Source organism: Plectropomus leopardus, chromosome 13 (genome assembly GCF_008729295.1).
Source record: "Plectropomus leopardus isolate mb chromosome 13, YSFRI_Pleo_2.0, whole genome shotgun sequence".
Taxonomy (NCBI): Eukaryota; Metazoa; Chordata; class Actinopteri; order Perciformes; family Serranidae; genus Plectropomus; species Plectropomus leopardus.
The window spans coordinates 14118761-14134086 of record NC_056475.1 but is presented as its reverse complement, the minus strand read 5'-3'; the positions used below and the strand labels follow the sequence as shown (position 1 = coordinate 14134086).

The following is a 15326-nucleotide window of genomic DNA, read 5'->3' as shown; positions in this document are numbered from 1 at the left end:
AAAGTAGCAGAGATATGCAGCCGCATGACATAACCTAAGGATCAAACCCGACAGTTGTGGAGGTAATCCCATATCCCATCAGCTAAGCCAACAGGAAATCAACTCGCAGGGAGGAAACAGTTTAACTGGAGACAAACGGGTTAATCTCATGTGCTGACTTTACATTTTAGAGCACAAGATTTCATTCGAATTAAAGAAAATGCTACCAATCTGAACTAAATTTATTACTTCAACAAATTTGGATTTGTCATGTATTCACTTTATTTAGTGTGCACGCATGATCAATGTGAGTGAAGTGTCCTACTCACAAACGGAGCAAAAGCAGCTTTAAGTAAAAAAAAAAGTTAAAAAAATGCAATGAATACCTGTATTTAAAAAACAAAAACTAGAATTACCATCTCATGGTTGTATGCCTCCGCAAACCAGTTATGTTACAGTTTATATCCATGTCTGTCCAGACTACAATGTAGCCATGACAGTTGACAATGCTTACAGTATGGATGTTGCTACAAAGAAGCTTCATATTCTCAAACATGGATGCTTCATACACATCTTACACCTGACTACACAAAAGATCTGTAGACACCACCGTTTCAGGATGGGCACCCAAGATTATAATGTCACAAATTAAGTATTCAACCCAGTGTCCCCATTCTGTTACTGAGTTATGACGTTGAATAATGGCCAGAAAAGTCTTCTTGTAGAACATTATGATGTCACAGTAAAGTTGGCCTTTTGGATATAAAAGCTTATCACGTCATCATTATCCTATTAGACATTTGTGTTTAATGTTGTCATAATTAGCTATGAATTTCTGAATTATGGCCAAAAATGTGTTTTGTGAGGTCACAGTGACCTTGATCTTTCTTGGCCAAATTCTAATCAGTTTATCCTTGAAGCCAAGTTGGGTGTTTGTACCAAATTTAGGGAAAATTCCCTCAAGGCCTTCCTTGAGAGGGCATCTATGCAACTGAAACAGAAGCACGGTCACAGTGATCTTTGACTTTCGACTACCAAAATCGAATCAGGTCATCTGAGAGTCCCAGTGGATGTTTGTGTCAAATTTGATGAAATTCGTTCAAAGCTGTCATGAGATATCGTATACATTAGAGTCCCCCAGTGTATAAAAGGCCCGGCGGGCCACCATGCCTGACCTGACCCCCTGCCGGGCCAAGCAGTTTCTTTTTCTTTATTTAAAAAAAGAGGTTTATGAACTCCAGTCACAGTGGGGCGGCTGGGGACAGGGAACATAAATATAGCTCAACGGTGACATCGCTTGGTCAATGTGAATACAGCTCATCTGAGATCAGTTTTCTTTTTCAACACCTGAAGACTACGCCTCAAACCACTCCCAAGTATCACATGCTCGATTCCACTGGCAGAATGTCGAGACCATTACCACTGCGACGCTGTTTTGCTCCGTCCTCCACGCGGCTCTATATCCCACCGGGACATCTGAGAAGCGTTTCAGAAGCAGAGCTTCTTGCAAGCTGATAATCTAGACACTATGAGATTTCAGCATTTTCCCTTAGATTTTGTGGTCTTTTTTCCTTGATTTTAGTGACTACCGTGGCACTTTGTTGGGCTGCGGCCTGCAGTCCAGCCACGGCGAGGTAGATCAAAGAACTTTGGCCATTTTTTCTCAAGTCAATAAAAAAAGCTCATCTTGATAGTTACACAGATCGGTAAAAATAAATCCAGTTCATATCGATCTTATTAATTATGCAGATGACTAATTAATAATTTAATCATAAACGAAATAGATATGAGAGATAAGATTTTAACTGTGTTTTTGTTAACAATACAGTGTTGTTGTTAATTATGATCTACTTCCTGTCTATTTCATGTACAGTGACTGTTATCAGGAGCATTCATTCTCCTGCTGACAGAATATGGAGGGCTACCAGACGGAGAAGCAGCAGATGCAGTCGATGTAACATTTTAGTCAAGTTAAAAATGATCCCGAGTCTGTGCAAGGCGTTTTAATTTAAAAACTGACCAGATGCAGTGCTGCTTGATTTCCTGCCTGGTACGATCTACTCTGTGCAGCTTGACACAGTTGCTGTCCATGTCTGGCAAAGATAGACTCGCTGTGTCACACGGAGCAGTGAAACGCTGTTGAGACGTTCTGAGGCGCGCTCTGTGGAGTAACGAGCATTGATTAAAACGTCTGCGATCGGCTGCAGAGGCCACACCTCAGTGCCACGTGCCACTGATGGACTCGGTGGAATTTAGTTGCTGCCTACGTTTCAACCTCATCGTCAAATGAAACGGTAGGCCTACATGTCAAGGAGGAAAAGCCAAAAAACGTTTTTTCACTAGAAGAAACACCGGAGACAAAGTCATATTTTCAGATCTCCAGTCAACCTCAAAAGACACTTGCCACTGGGCCTAACAACTTTTCCAGGGGAAACCCTGCATACATAAATATGAGACCTTGACTTTTAACCACCAAAATCTGACAAGTTCATCCTTGAGTCAGAGTGGACATTTGTGCCAAATTTGAAGAAATTTACAAAGGAACTGACAAATCGCATTCATAAGAATGAAAACATAATGCCATTGGCCATGGCTGTCAATGTTGTCAAAGCATAAAAATAATGAAAGTTTCAAGTAAGCCTTATTTTAATACCCATGAGTCTAAAAGCCTTTTCTGCTGGCCACGAGAGGCTGTATCGCTTCGTAAACCTAACTGGACCAAATAGTTTTACGCTGACCAAGCAATCGTCATCGCTGCTATCCTCTGAGCTGTTTTGAAGTGATCTCAGAAAGACACGTTATTTAAAAATGTTAATGTATTATTGTACTTCTATATTCTTTGGCCCAGCAGCCCAATATTTCAATGACGGTTATCCGTTTCTTCCCACTGGCTACTGTGTAAAAGTCCTGTCCTAAATCTGTCTTCTGCAAAGTGAAAAGAAATGAAGACAGAAAGGGGGAAAAAAAGAGATCTGTATGTGACAGAGACAGGAGATATCATTAAATATGAAAACATGAAAGAAGCTCGACTCTTACTCAAGCTCCACTTAACATCTGACGCTTCCATCCTGCTGCACCTTTCTCACAGTCATCAGACTGCATTAACAATGGTCCTTTTCTATCTGCAAAACACCATCAAATCTACTCTCTGCACATTCCCTACACAGCAACACTCACATACTGCAGCTCGGAATATAATATGTGAGCATATTTCAAATTGGAAAGGACACAGAGGGGTAAAAAATAAGAGCATAAAGTGGCAGGAAAAAAAGATATGGAGGAAAAAAACCTGAATAATAAAAAGGACAGAGGAAGATTTGGGAGCTGTAAAGAGGGATGGAATAAACAAAAAAGTACAAGCACGAAAAGGTGATAATGGCCAAAATTGAGGAGGGGAGGGGGAATAGAGGGAAAAAAGGTGGCGAAGAGATTTTTTATACAGCTCTCTTATCTATAAAGCTCAGTGTCTTTGTGTAAATAAACACTTTAGCTGGCCAGCTCCTGTCTGCTTTATATTCACACACAATTGTCTGTTTGTGTAATAAAATATTCTGCCTTGACAAAAAAATGTGTACAGTATGGCTATGCGGCTGTTGTGTGTGGACTTACTGTACGTGCTAGAGGGGTTATTGGGGACATCCATTCATCCGAACAATCACTCTGCAGCAAAAACTCTCTGGCTCTGTCTTACTCAGTATGACACACACACACACACACACACACACACACACACACACACACACACACACACACACACACACACACGCACACGCACACACATCCACCTCATTAGTGTGCGCTCAGTGTCCATGGCAAAAACTGTGGGCTGTTTTGCAGCAGAGTTAGACACAGGTCAACGATTTGACTTTGCCTTTGACATTGGAAATCACTGAGGTTGCCACTAAAACACTCTTTCAGCTCAGTCACCACATAATCATGTATTATGCGATGAATAAAGCCACTGTTAATTTGCATTTGATGTATTTAACTGGCAATGTAAGAGCATTATGATCACAAGAAAACATTACAAAAAGGCATTATTTTGACAGATTATGTTGTATATGTGAATTCCTTTGATCCACACTTGTGCATATCTTCCGCACATAAGCAACATACAAAGTGAGATACCTGCTATGGGTAAGCAGTGTTAAATGTAATTCCAAAGGAAAAAGCTTAAACATTAAGGGAAAAGGCAGATTGTACTGACGGTGTAAGCAAAGCTCTGTGATCTTAAAGCTTTGTGCCACGCTTAGGATTTAGCACAAGTGAGCATGTGTCTCTTTGAGGTTATATATTCCCTCTGCTCCACAGGGCACGTCCATCTAACAGACTTCAACATCGCAGCTATTGTAAAAGAAGACCTAAAGGCAACGTCCATTGCTGGGACCAAGCCGTACATGGGTAAGAAAACACGTTTTTCCACCAATGCTTCACAGGAAAACTTCAACATTGGGGACATAAGCACAAGTACACTCTGATCTTTACTTCACAGAAATCATGAAACATAATTTATATTAACTCCACAGAGCGTGTTTATGTTTGCTAATCCAAACTCCCAAGGACATCGAAAGGGATGTTAGAGACTAACTTTGGTGAGCCGAGCTTTCACTGGAGGAAGCATAGAAGGCATTTTGACTCTTGCTGTGCCAACACTAAACACACTGGAGAGATTTGCTCCGTTTGTTCAGTGATTCAGGCTTTAATTCTTACATTAAACCCCATCCAGTGTATGTTTAAAAAAAACGAGAAGAAATTTCAAGGTCTAAGGAGGAAATGCTCTTGTACAATGCAGAAATTGAGCAAACAATAATTTCACCCAAAAGCGAAGTTAACAGAGTTTAACTTTAGTTTGCTGCCTCATGCCCGGTAACAACTTACAGCTAAAGATAAGTGGGCAGTTATTGACAAATAAACTGTTGACTTGTTATATGGCACATTAAGGTTGAAAACTTAAGCATAAATTCAGCTTAGGAAGATTTTTAAGCCACAAATTATTAGCTTTGATAAACATAATGTAATAAATACTCATAATTTTTTGTCCCCAAATTTAAAAAAAGCGACATGTGGTATATTCGTCTTTGAGTTTGATCCATGAGCCCAAAACCTGAGAGTAGCGTAAACACTTTAAAGAAAGAAATATGCTAAGAAAACAGCATTTACCCTCTCAGCGCATCTCCAATAGTCCTCCTCATGACATTTAAGTACAGTAGTGATCAGGTCGATATGGACTCAGCTCCTGAGAGACCAGATAGGAGCTTAACAGGATTTCATGGGGACGTGAATGACGAGACAGCACAAGTTTGTGTGTGTCTGAGTGTGTTTGTGTGAATGTGCATGTTCGCCTATTTTTATCCGTACAAAGTATGTGCTCATGGTGGAGAATGATGTTGTAACCAAGTGTGATTTCAGATGAATACTCTGTGGTGCAATAGATACTTCATTGGTACACAGGGAAGAAGAAAACACGGTCTCTATCAAGGCTTCACCAGATAAACTTCACTTATTCTTCTTTAGTAAGAGAGCAGAGCAAACCTGCCATCAAGGCAGGGAGGAGTGTGTGTGTGTGTGTGTGTGTGTGTGTGTGTGTGTGTGTGTGTGTGTGTGTGTGTGTGTGTGTGTGTGTGTGTGTGTGTGTGTACAGTACATTTCTCATGGTCTGGATTTTACAAGTGTAACACAGATAAAGGAGAAATAAGTACTAAGGGATAGAAATGAATCATCACCATCTGAAACTAGGTTACAGCTACACAACCTTGATTATTCCCTTCCACGGGAGGTGGATAAACAAAACTAACCAATTTAACTGTTTTCATAGTTTGTCCCACCCAGAAAACCTGTTTAGTCAATTATTCATTACCAACACATTATGATGCTGTATTGGCTCCAAATTGGATCCCGATAATTAATACTTGCCTCTGGCAAAAGAATGGAATTTATGTTTTTCTATCCCAGATGTTTTGTGTTCTGTAACAGCCTGCTGTCAGTTTCTTGCAGTTCAGAAGTCACTGCAAATCTTTTGTATACTAACTGCCTCACAAGGCCTTTCAGACAAGCAACCTGTTACATAAATGTTACACAAATTTTCCATGTTGGTCTCATGTCTAAAAATATACAACTAAAACAAATGTTGCATTTTCTGTAACACTTTCAACATCTCATAGTCTCAACCAAGTGAAAAATGGTATATGTAAATTTTATATGATTGATCATATACTTAATTTGATTTATTGGATTTGTTTAAGGATTACAAACAGCTGTCAATGCAGTTAATCATGGAAACAGCTTATATCATTATACAATTGTTTTGTAAATTCAGTAAAGAAATCCCCCATGTCTGCCCGAATCACATTACTATTGAGCAAGCATCCTCAGCAGGGACCAGGGTCTGGGTCTAATCTGTGGCCCTTAACTGCATGCCCCCTCACCCACCTTCATCTGTCCTACCCAATAAAGGTGAAAAAAGCCCCCCCAAAATAACTCATGCAAGAATGATGAGATTAGGGAGTCCAGAGAGTCCAGCCCTTATTTGCTAAATATTTGCCTGCCCCAAATACCTCCCATGGTAGAAATGATTTTGCCAAATCACTATGAGTGGACATATTTCTGCTGTTACTCAGCATAATTCTTCATATTTCCCAACGCTAAGCAGCCAAATTCTCTATATAATGAGTGATGTAAGGGCATGCATCGATGATTGCCACTCACTGAGGCTCAACCTGCAAAACAAGTTTTAAAATCCATCGCACATATATTACAGAATACTGTGCAAGCTCTGTCTGCATCAGTCCTGCCATGTCTAAAGTAAAGCCATTATGGAACATTTACATGACAAAAGCTTAGTTTCAAATTACAAAAATACATGACTTTAATGGATAGGTACTACTTCCGAAAAGGGCTATACTGTCGTTAAAATAAACTATCCCTGACAGCGATGTCCCTAAAAACATAAACACACCCCAAATAAGTCCACTTCCAACCTAAGAAAGACGCAAGTGTCATTATGCGCTCAATTTTTTTCTGTTTCAGCTCCTGAGCTGTTCCAAACCTTTGAAGGTTCCCACCCTGGTTACTCCTTCTCAGTCGACTGGTGGTCGCTGGGCATCACAGCCTACGAGCTACTAAGAGGACAGGTAACACGCACAGAGTACCATCACCATGACGATACCCTAACTCACTTCAGCGTGGCCTGCCACACTTTACAGCAGTGAATAATACATAAAGTATGACACCCAAACAAGAGTTGTTCAAGAGGAGGCCAGGTAGTAGGAAAGCAGATATACAGCATGTCCTCAGTCTTCACAAAACAAGAAGGGGGGAGGGAGGGTATAATTGAATTTTACATTTAAGCTGACCTTACTGAGGAAGACATTTAAATGTTTAGTCACGGTGCGAGACGAATCGCTGCAGGAGAATGAGAAAATAGAATTTGAGTTATTTCAAGAGCTGTATAATTGGAATTGATTTTAAAAAATATATTTATTTAATTTTATGCTGGTCCCATCTGGAGAAGTTTGTCATGGAAATAAACACAGGACAGAATGTTTTCACTCAAAATTCTTGTTATATCTGGCCGAGTCTTTGAGCTGAAAGCAGTCTGTTCATTGTGGACTCAAGTCAGACTACAGCTGCAGGATTTCTGCTCAAATTTCAGAGTGACAGTTACACAAACTTCAGTAACCTCTGATTTCACTGACAAGGACCGAGAACACCTGAAACTGATCTGGAGCTGTCATGAAGCGTTCCTGAAATCGTTTCCTCTATTTACACATCTCAGCATTCTGCCTTTCATCCTTCTCCATGAAAATTTTGACAGTTATTTTACCTGATAACTTTCGCTTAAGCTTTCTAAAATGCACTACGTTCGCTTTTTGACCTCGGTGACACATTACTCCCACTGGAGTATCTTTAGTGCTCAAGCTTTATTTTACTTTAAAACCTTCATTAAACCCTTGAAAAATACATTTCGTACTCTGTCTGACCTCAAATGTTACCTGCACCATTTACCTTGAGTCTTCTCTCTTTCCTGAAGTATACTTTTAACCTTTACTCATTCAGGAGAGAATTGCTGAGCACACACCTACACACCCAGAAATTACTCAGAGTGACACAGACGTTAGTCCTTTTTGAAAGTTTCTCTATAATCTGCATCATCTACAGCACGAAACCATCTCCTAAACTTTCTTTCACCCTCTCTCTCTGCACACTGCCGTCACCTTCTCCAAGAAAATTCATTTTCACTTCATTCCTCCGTCTTCCTTCTACACCTTTCTCTGACTGACACATTTTAGCACCGTCTATAAAGCATGAATCACTCTCAGGGCGTTAAAAAGTAGCCCGTCGGACGTGCAGAATTATTTGACTGTTGAAAATAGAGAGCTGCCTCACTATTACCCACCTCCAGACACCTTTCGATCCCTTCTCAGCCTTTGCCTCATTTTATCTCTCTCTTACACATCTTACTTTATTCATGCTCACGCTTTGACCGTTTAACTCATTTCTCACTAACCATGTTTCCCTGCTTGGCCTGATTACTAGTTGCAGGTGCAGATCAAAGCAGCATCTATCCAGAGCTGCAAATCAATCACTCTCACTTAGTTTCTCCACTTCCACCTCCAGCCTGTTTTGTTTTTCTAATTTAGGAACACAAAGAACTTGTGGTAAATTTCCAAAAGAATGCAAAATGTATTATAATACACAAGCCAATCTTTCCCCTCTGATGTTTGAATATCTGTATCTAAAATACATTACTGGTGATCTGACACCTTATGTATGCCTCGTAAGGGGAACATCTGCAGCATTTGAGTAGAATTGATACCGTGCATCTAAAAGAGCCTGTAATAAAAGTGAAGAATGGCAAGCCATCCACCTGGGTTGCATGTCGCTCCAGTTTCTCTTTCATCTCAATTGTTTCTCTTCCCTCAGAAGCATCTGACAAGGCTGAGATAGCATTAACAGTATGTCAAAAAAGAAAATATTTCCCATTTATGCATTTTCTATAGGGCTGCACCTAACGTTTATTTTTTTAATCTATCGATTATTTTTTTCCGATTAATCGCTTAATCTATCAATTTTTATATTTCTATATTTATCTAACTATTATTTCTTTATTACTTGATTAATATAACAAAGAATTTGCAGAAAATTATCTTCAATCATGACAGAATATACACTGCATGCCATCATTCCCCAACAAAAAATAGCCCTGTCTTAACTGGTAATCTGTTTTACAGTCTGATATAAAGTGTCTCCAAAATAAAATTAATGCAAGAGCTTGTTCCATTCAAGTAAAAGGAATGTAGTGCAATCTATATTTAGCAATCCAACAGCAAAATAAATAAAACAACTCATACATATGTAATCAGAACAATGTCACTTTCTAATTTCTAATTCTAATATGATTTGTATGATAAGTACAAATGTTACGTATTTGTGGTTGGTAGAGATGTACAATATCAACATTTTCGGCTAGCAAGTGGGCTCTTCCAGCTATGCATTGTCCGTGTCATTCTCCAACTCAACTGAAAAGTCTCTCTTTCCCAGACGAAGATCACAGGTTGGAGAAGACTGTTGTGGAGAACTGTCAACAAGCTTTCCCGTGGTTCTGACCCACAGAAAGCCCTCTCACACTGAAAAGCAGAGCGTTTAAGATGTGTTTTGAAAATACTCCCTTATTCTCTGCTTCCTCTATCATTTGCTCTCATCAGTGCAGGAAATGGGTTCACAGAGGGTGAGGAGGAGAGTGTAGAGAGGGCCAACTTCGGAACAAACTTTGAGACACATACTTTATCAAAGAAACTCCTCCAGGCAGTAAGTGCATGGCTATGAATACAAGTTGTCTTAAACATATTGTTTCCTCTCCTTTCCTCTTTTCAGAGACCGTATGTGATGAGATCCAGTACACCAGCTAACGAGATCCTTCAGACCTTCCACAAGGTTCATCCCAGCTACCCAGCAGCCTGGTCTCTGGAGATGAAGTCTCTACTCAGAAAGGTAAATGAGCTGTACGTGCATAATGTACAGTGTAGTTTCTGTTGGGGCAAAGACCGAGAGGAAATGCATCTCACATCTTCTCATAACACTACCCCTTCATCACCACTCAATTTCAAACCAAACCAAAAGGTGGCTGCGGAGTAGGGCTGCAACTAACGATTTTTTTCATGATTGAATAATCTGCTGATTATTTTCTTGATAAATCAATCAATGATTTGGTCTGTAAAATGTCAGAAAATAGTGGAAAATATTTATCCTAGCTATCCTATAAAACTGAGAAAAGTAGAAAATCTCCAGATTTGAGTGGCTGAAAAAAGCCTTTTTGGTCATTTTTGCATAGATGATTACTTTAACAATTAACAGATGATCAAAATAGTTGGCAATTGAGGCACCCAGCAGCTCAGTTGGTAGAGCAGGCGCTCAAGGTACAGAGGGTATGCTCTTGCCGCAGGAGCCATGTCTTTGATTCCAACCTCGGCCCTTTGCTGCATGTCGTCCTGTCTCTCACTCCCTTTCACCCTTAAGTTGTCCTAGCTAACTGAGGCAAAAAGCCCAAAAAATAATCTTTAAAAAAAAATAAAAAACTTGACAATTACATACATGAGGCAGTACCCAGAAATTACCGCTTCATGTAGTCTCTCTTTATCATTTACTAATCTGTGAAAACATCTGCTTTTTAGTTCCACTGTAAATTTTTCCCCATATGAAGCGACTGTTTTGCCACTCACTGCATAACGAACCTGGCATCTGTGGTTTACAGTGATTCACATCCTGAAGTAATTATCCTGTGCAAATTTGTACTCCAAACCTCTCTCAAATGTGGGCGGGTCAAAGTGTCACAGATGTTTCTCTAAATTAGGTCTGCCACACCTCCAGGATGAACTTTGGTCATTTATTTAAACTTGTACGTGTCAGCTTCTCACACGGATTATGCCTGGTGGCAAACTCCAACAACACTCTAATGTAAAAATGACCATTAAAAAATTGCATGTACATGTTGTCCGAAATGACTGGTGCGATCTTGTTGTAAGAACTTAACAGGCAAATGAGGCACAGATCTAATGTTGGTGTGTCGAATTTTCCTGGGTGCCCCCCTTGCTATTTTGTAGGAGATAGTTTGGATTTTGCTCCTCAGTCTGAATACTTTATTTCCTGTGGGAAGACAATTATCCATACCTGACACCAGCACTTCAGTCGCGCAAACAAGGTGCATCTCCAGAATTTTAATTAGAGGTCAATTTCATTGCTGCAGCCATACTTTGTATACTAGCGGTTTACTTGGAGATGCAAAACTTGCAGCCAGCAGTGCTGCTTTAGAATTATTATAAGTGTAATCAGTATTCAAAAACAGAAATTGCTGTTGAAGAATGGTGACTCGCATTGTTAGAAGTTGCATGCGTAAAGAAATCTAAGGTACAAAGTCAACACGAGCTCACAAACACAATTGGCACTGATAAAATAAAACTAAAAAACATCACTCCTTAATGAGAATAATTTAGATGTGCATGTTTATCAATTTAATGTAATTGTTGTATTCTAAAATCTTAACAGGCTATTTATAATGAACTGTCACAGGTTTGCTCTTCTAAACTAAGCCACTTGCAAAGCTTACAGATCCACTGTTGCTGTGGCGTTTGGGTTTTGTCTTGGCAGAGATCCACTGCAGTCAAACTGTTGCATTGCTTCGTGCTCAGACTCCTCGTACCTCATTGGCATTCCAGTCGCATGTGTAAATGTGTGTGTGTGTGTGTGTGTGTATGTGTGTGTTTGCGTGTGTGTGTGTGTGTGAGAGAGAGAGAGAGAGAGAGAGAGAAAGATGTAAAGTAAGTGAAAATGTAAGAGAACTCCACGCTCAATATATTTGTCCTTCATCCTTCACACTTCACTCCCCCTTGAATCTTCCTCATCACCATCTGCTTCCTATATGTACCTCATTTTCTTTTCCTCTCTCTCCTTCTTCTCCTGTCCTTCCCTCTTTCACCCCCAACCCCTTTTGTCCCTGTATCCTCATTCCCAGACACATTCTTTAGGGCGAACATGTGCTTGTGTCTCTGTGGGACTCAGCCTCCAACTTTTCAGCCATGTCTCCCCATGGACGATTGTTCTTACTTAAATCCTTTTGTCTCTCCTTAGTTGCTGTGCATAGATGTCCAGAAGCGCATTTCCTGTCTAGCAGAGCTTCAGGATCTGGATTACATGTCAGATGTCAACTGGGACGCTGTGCTCAGCAAACAGCTTCCTCCAGGCTTTATTCCCAATGTGAGTATCAGAAATAAACTGAGTGTTGCCTCAGTATGCTACTCAACAAAATGCTCACATCTGAGGGGTTTTTCTGACATTGGCAAAAATACAACACTGTCCCATACTTTTAAAATAAAATGACAGTCAGCTGCAAAAATGCCATCTATGGAAGGATTGTGTCTTGTTCCTTCATTTAATCTGGTCCAACAGCATCTGTACTGATGCTTACAGCTCCGAAGTTCATCTCCCATTTCTTCTGTTTAGTTTAAAAGCTTAATTATTCATATGGGCCTTGTGGTTAATGAGACTCCATATTTAAATAAAGACAATTTTCAAGCCAAGACCTGAAAATGAGAGCAGTAAATAACAGGTTAAGTATGACGGCTCAATTTTGCTCCTTTTTTCACATTTCAGAGTGAAAACACCATCCTGAAACCCCCTCCCTTCCTTCTACTGTTCTCTCATACCTCGTCCCACACCAGTATTCCTCCCGAAGGGGACAAAGATGCAAGATAAAAAAAACATGTAGCCAGAACTAACCACTCTTCATGTAATCCTTTCTAGTCGAGCTGTAGACACCACCCCCTGCTGGGCTGAGCTGGATCTCCCACTGAGCACATACACACAGAGATGCAGAATAAGACAAAGCAGCACTCGTGTATACATGCCTCAGAGAAAGCCTCTGCATGTCTACGTGCAGCTCCACAGGTGGTCTCTGGATCATTATGACGGGTTTGGTGAAGATAATACTTGCATGTAATAATATCACTAGGCAGGAAGTCAGGCTGCTTGGCTGGCAAACTCATGTGCTGTGCTCTCTCTGTAGTGTCAGGTGTTTACAGTAGCTGCACTGATTTACTGTGCCCACTTTCACAGCTGGTAACTGTACAGCAGAGAAGACCACATATAAGAGTCTACAACAGTCAAAGGCATATCTGACTCTCATATAACTGCCATTAGAAAAAAAGTATTAATACTAGGTGGAGTACTTTAATCAAACTGTATCTATAACTCCTTTGAAAATACTGTAACCGATGGCGCTAATGCGTTTTTCCGCTCTAATGGGCACAGATATGATAGAATCATTCAGCTTCACTAAAAGGGCTGCAGCTAATGATTGTACTTATAATCTGCTAATTATTTCTGACTAATCGACTCATTTCAAGTCTATAACAACTCAGAAAACAGTAAAGGGTCATCAAATTTCCTTAAGTCCAAGGTAACTTGGACTTAAATTGTCTTGTTTTGTGTGTCCAATAATCCAAACCCCCAATATTTTCAGTTTTTAATCACATGGGTCAAAGAAAAGCAGCAAATTTTCACTATATTTTTTCTGCTTAAAAGATAACTGTCTTTGTTGGTCTGTTGCACCAATGGAATGATCAAGCAATACAAATATGACCCTGTACTGTTTTAGCAAAGCAACAAAGTGACAATAACCGTCACTTACTGCCAGGGTTGAATGCATGTAGAATAATGACTGCTGCAAGTGAATAATGACTGAATGGTATTATCTAATTCTAAGTCTATTGTAACTGCAGAGAGGCGGGTATCCCCAGCGGCCAGGCTGGCACAGCAGAGAAAAAACACAGAGGATCGATGGGGAATTGACAGTGTCTCTCTATCTAATTATAGGCCTGTCCTCTGCCTTTACTCCCTTATAGACTATTAATGTCTGACCAGAAAGGGGGAACTAAGCCCTTATGTTTTGGTTCCTAACTTACCAGCAGTCAGTCTGTTTTGACTTAACTGGCTTGCTAATGATTGAGACTTGAACTTTTGTAGAGAATAAAAGCCTGCAGTGCAACCTATAGTATACCTATAGTGTAATTATTTGTTAAAACAAGCTTGTTGAGAGATGTTGCATCTTTGTAATTTGCAAGTTTTGCATATTGCAGTTTATTTTTTGTTGACCACTGCATACATGAACAAAATTATCTTGATATCTTTTTTTTTTTAACAAATGGCACTAACATAACGTTAGTTCTTCATGGTTCTTCTGCAAATTGAAAAAAACCTTGTCAGATTGTTTCAGACAAAGTGTATCTGGGGAATCAAGTGTCTGCTTGCCGGCATTGAATAGCGTTGACTGTAGTTGGTTCAGGAAATCAGTTTTTGGTCTTGGGGGAATGTATCAAGTACTTCCAAGTCGAAGAAAAGTCATAAGTCATTGGCGTTTAAGTCCAAGTCAAGTTGCAAGTCTTTTAAAAGTTTGCCAGATCAAGTCTAAATTAATCGAATTTGTGAATTGATTCTAACTCAAGTCTAAATTGTTTGGTGCACACCTCTGGTCCACACTGACACATACAAATAATCTCATATATTATTAACAATGGATGACAATGAAAGTGTTGCCAAAATCAAAACTGTGCAATTCAACCAAAAATCTGGCGGTTTCATCCCTCTCCTCAACAGACCATTGGTTTGATGTCCTGACAAGTGTCATTTACGTTTTCAAATTCTTTATGTGTCACACTTTGTTGTGTGCCATGGTGTTTTGCCCTGTTGGATGGCTCATTTGAGGGTTATTAATTGTTGTGCTATCAAGTAAAAACCATTGGTAAGAAGGGCATGCAGTTAATAGGGGTCCCCTCTTCATACACTATGTGCAGCTTATCCCGACTGTAGCGCTTCTTAATAGTGTTATTGCCTGCTGAAGAGTTGTAGCTATTGTCTCAGATATATGATGGTATATGAAAAATTCATAGCCTTAAATTACTACAGGTATACTGTACGGATCCGTTTACCACCCAGCACTTATTTAAATATCATAATAGTTGTTAATAGTTGTGTTTTGTTTTAAATATGTGCTCACATCTTTCTGTTTCCTTACAGAGGCGGAGACTAAACTGTGACCCCACATTTGAGCTGGAGGAAATGATCCTGGAGTCCAAACCGCTTCACAAGAAGAAGAAAAGGCTTGCAAGAAAAACTAAGGACCAGGGATCTGATGGCTCCCCACAGGTAAGGCTTTCAGCTACAAACATTAAACACAGTAATTACACATCACACAAGCACACAATGAAAAGACTTTGTTCCAAAATGAGACACCTACCACTGGGAAGGAGTGGCAAAGAAATACTGTTCAAGAGACGGTGGAAAGCTTGACATAGATT

The 15326-nt window shown here is 39.8% G+C and overlaps 1 protein-coding gene across 1 annotated transcript in view; it reads left to right on the top strand.

Annotated features, from left to right (window-relative positions):
* The window catches only part of stk32a (serine/threonine kinase 32A), a 62828-nt gene that overhangs the window by 36959 nt on the left and 10543 nt on the right, over nucleotides 1–15326 (top strand). The window contains exons 4-8 of the mRNA XM_042499664.1: nucleotides 4291–4380; nucleotides 7006–7109; nucleotides 9853–9969; nucleotides 12103–12228; nucleotides 15046–15174. Of these exons, the coding sequence (XP_042355598.1) occupies nucleotides 4291–4380; nucleotides 7006–7109; nucleotides 9853–9969; nucleotides 12103–12228; nucleotides 15046–15174 (566 nt within the window). The remainder of the gene's footprint in view (nucleotides 1–4290; nucleotides 4381–7005; nucleotides 7110–9852; nucleotides 9970–12102; nucleotides 12229–15045; nucleotides 15175–15326) is intronic.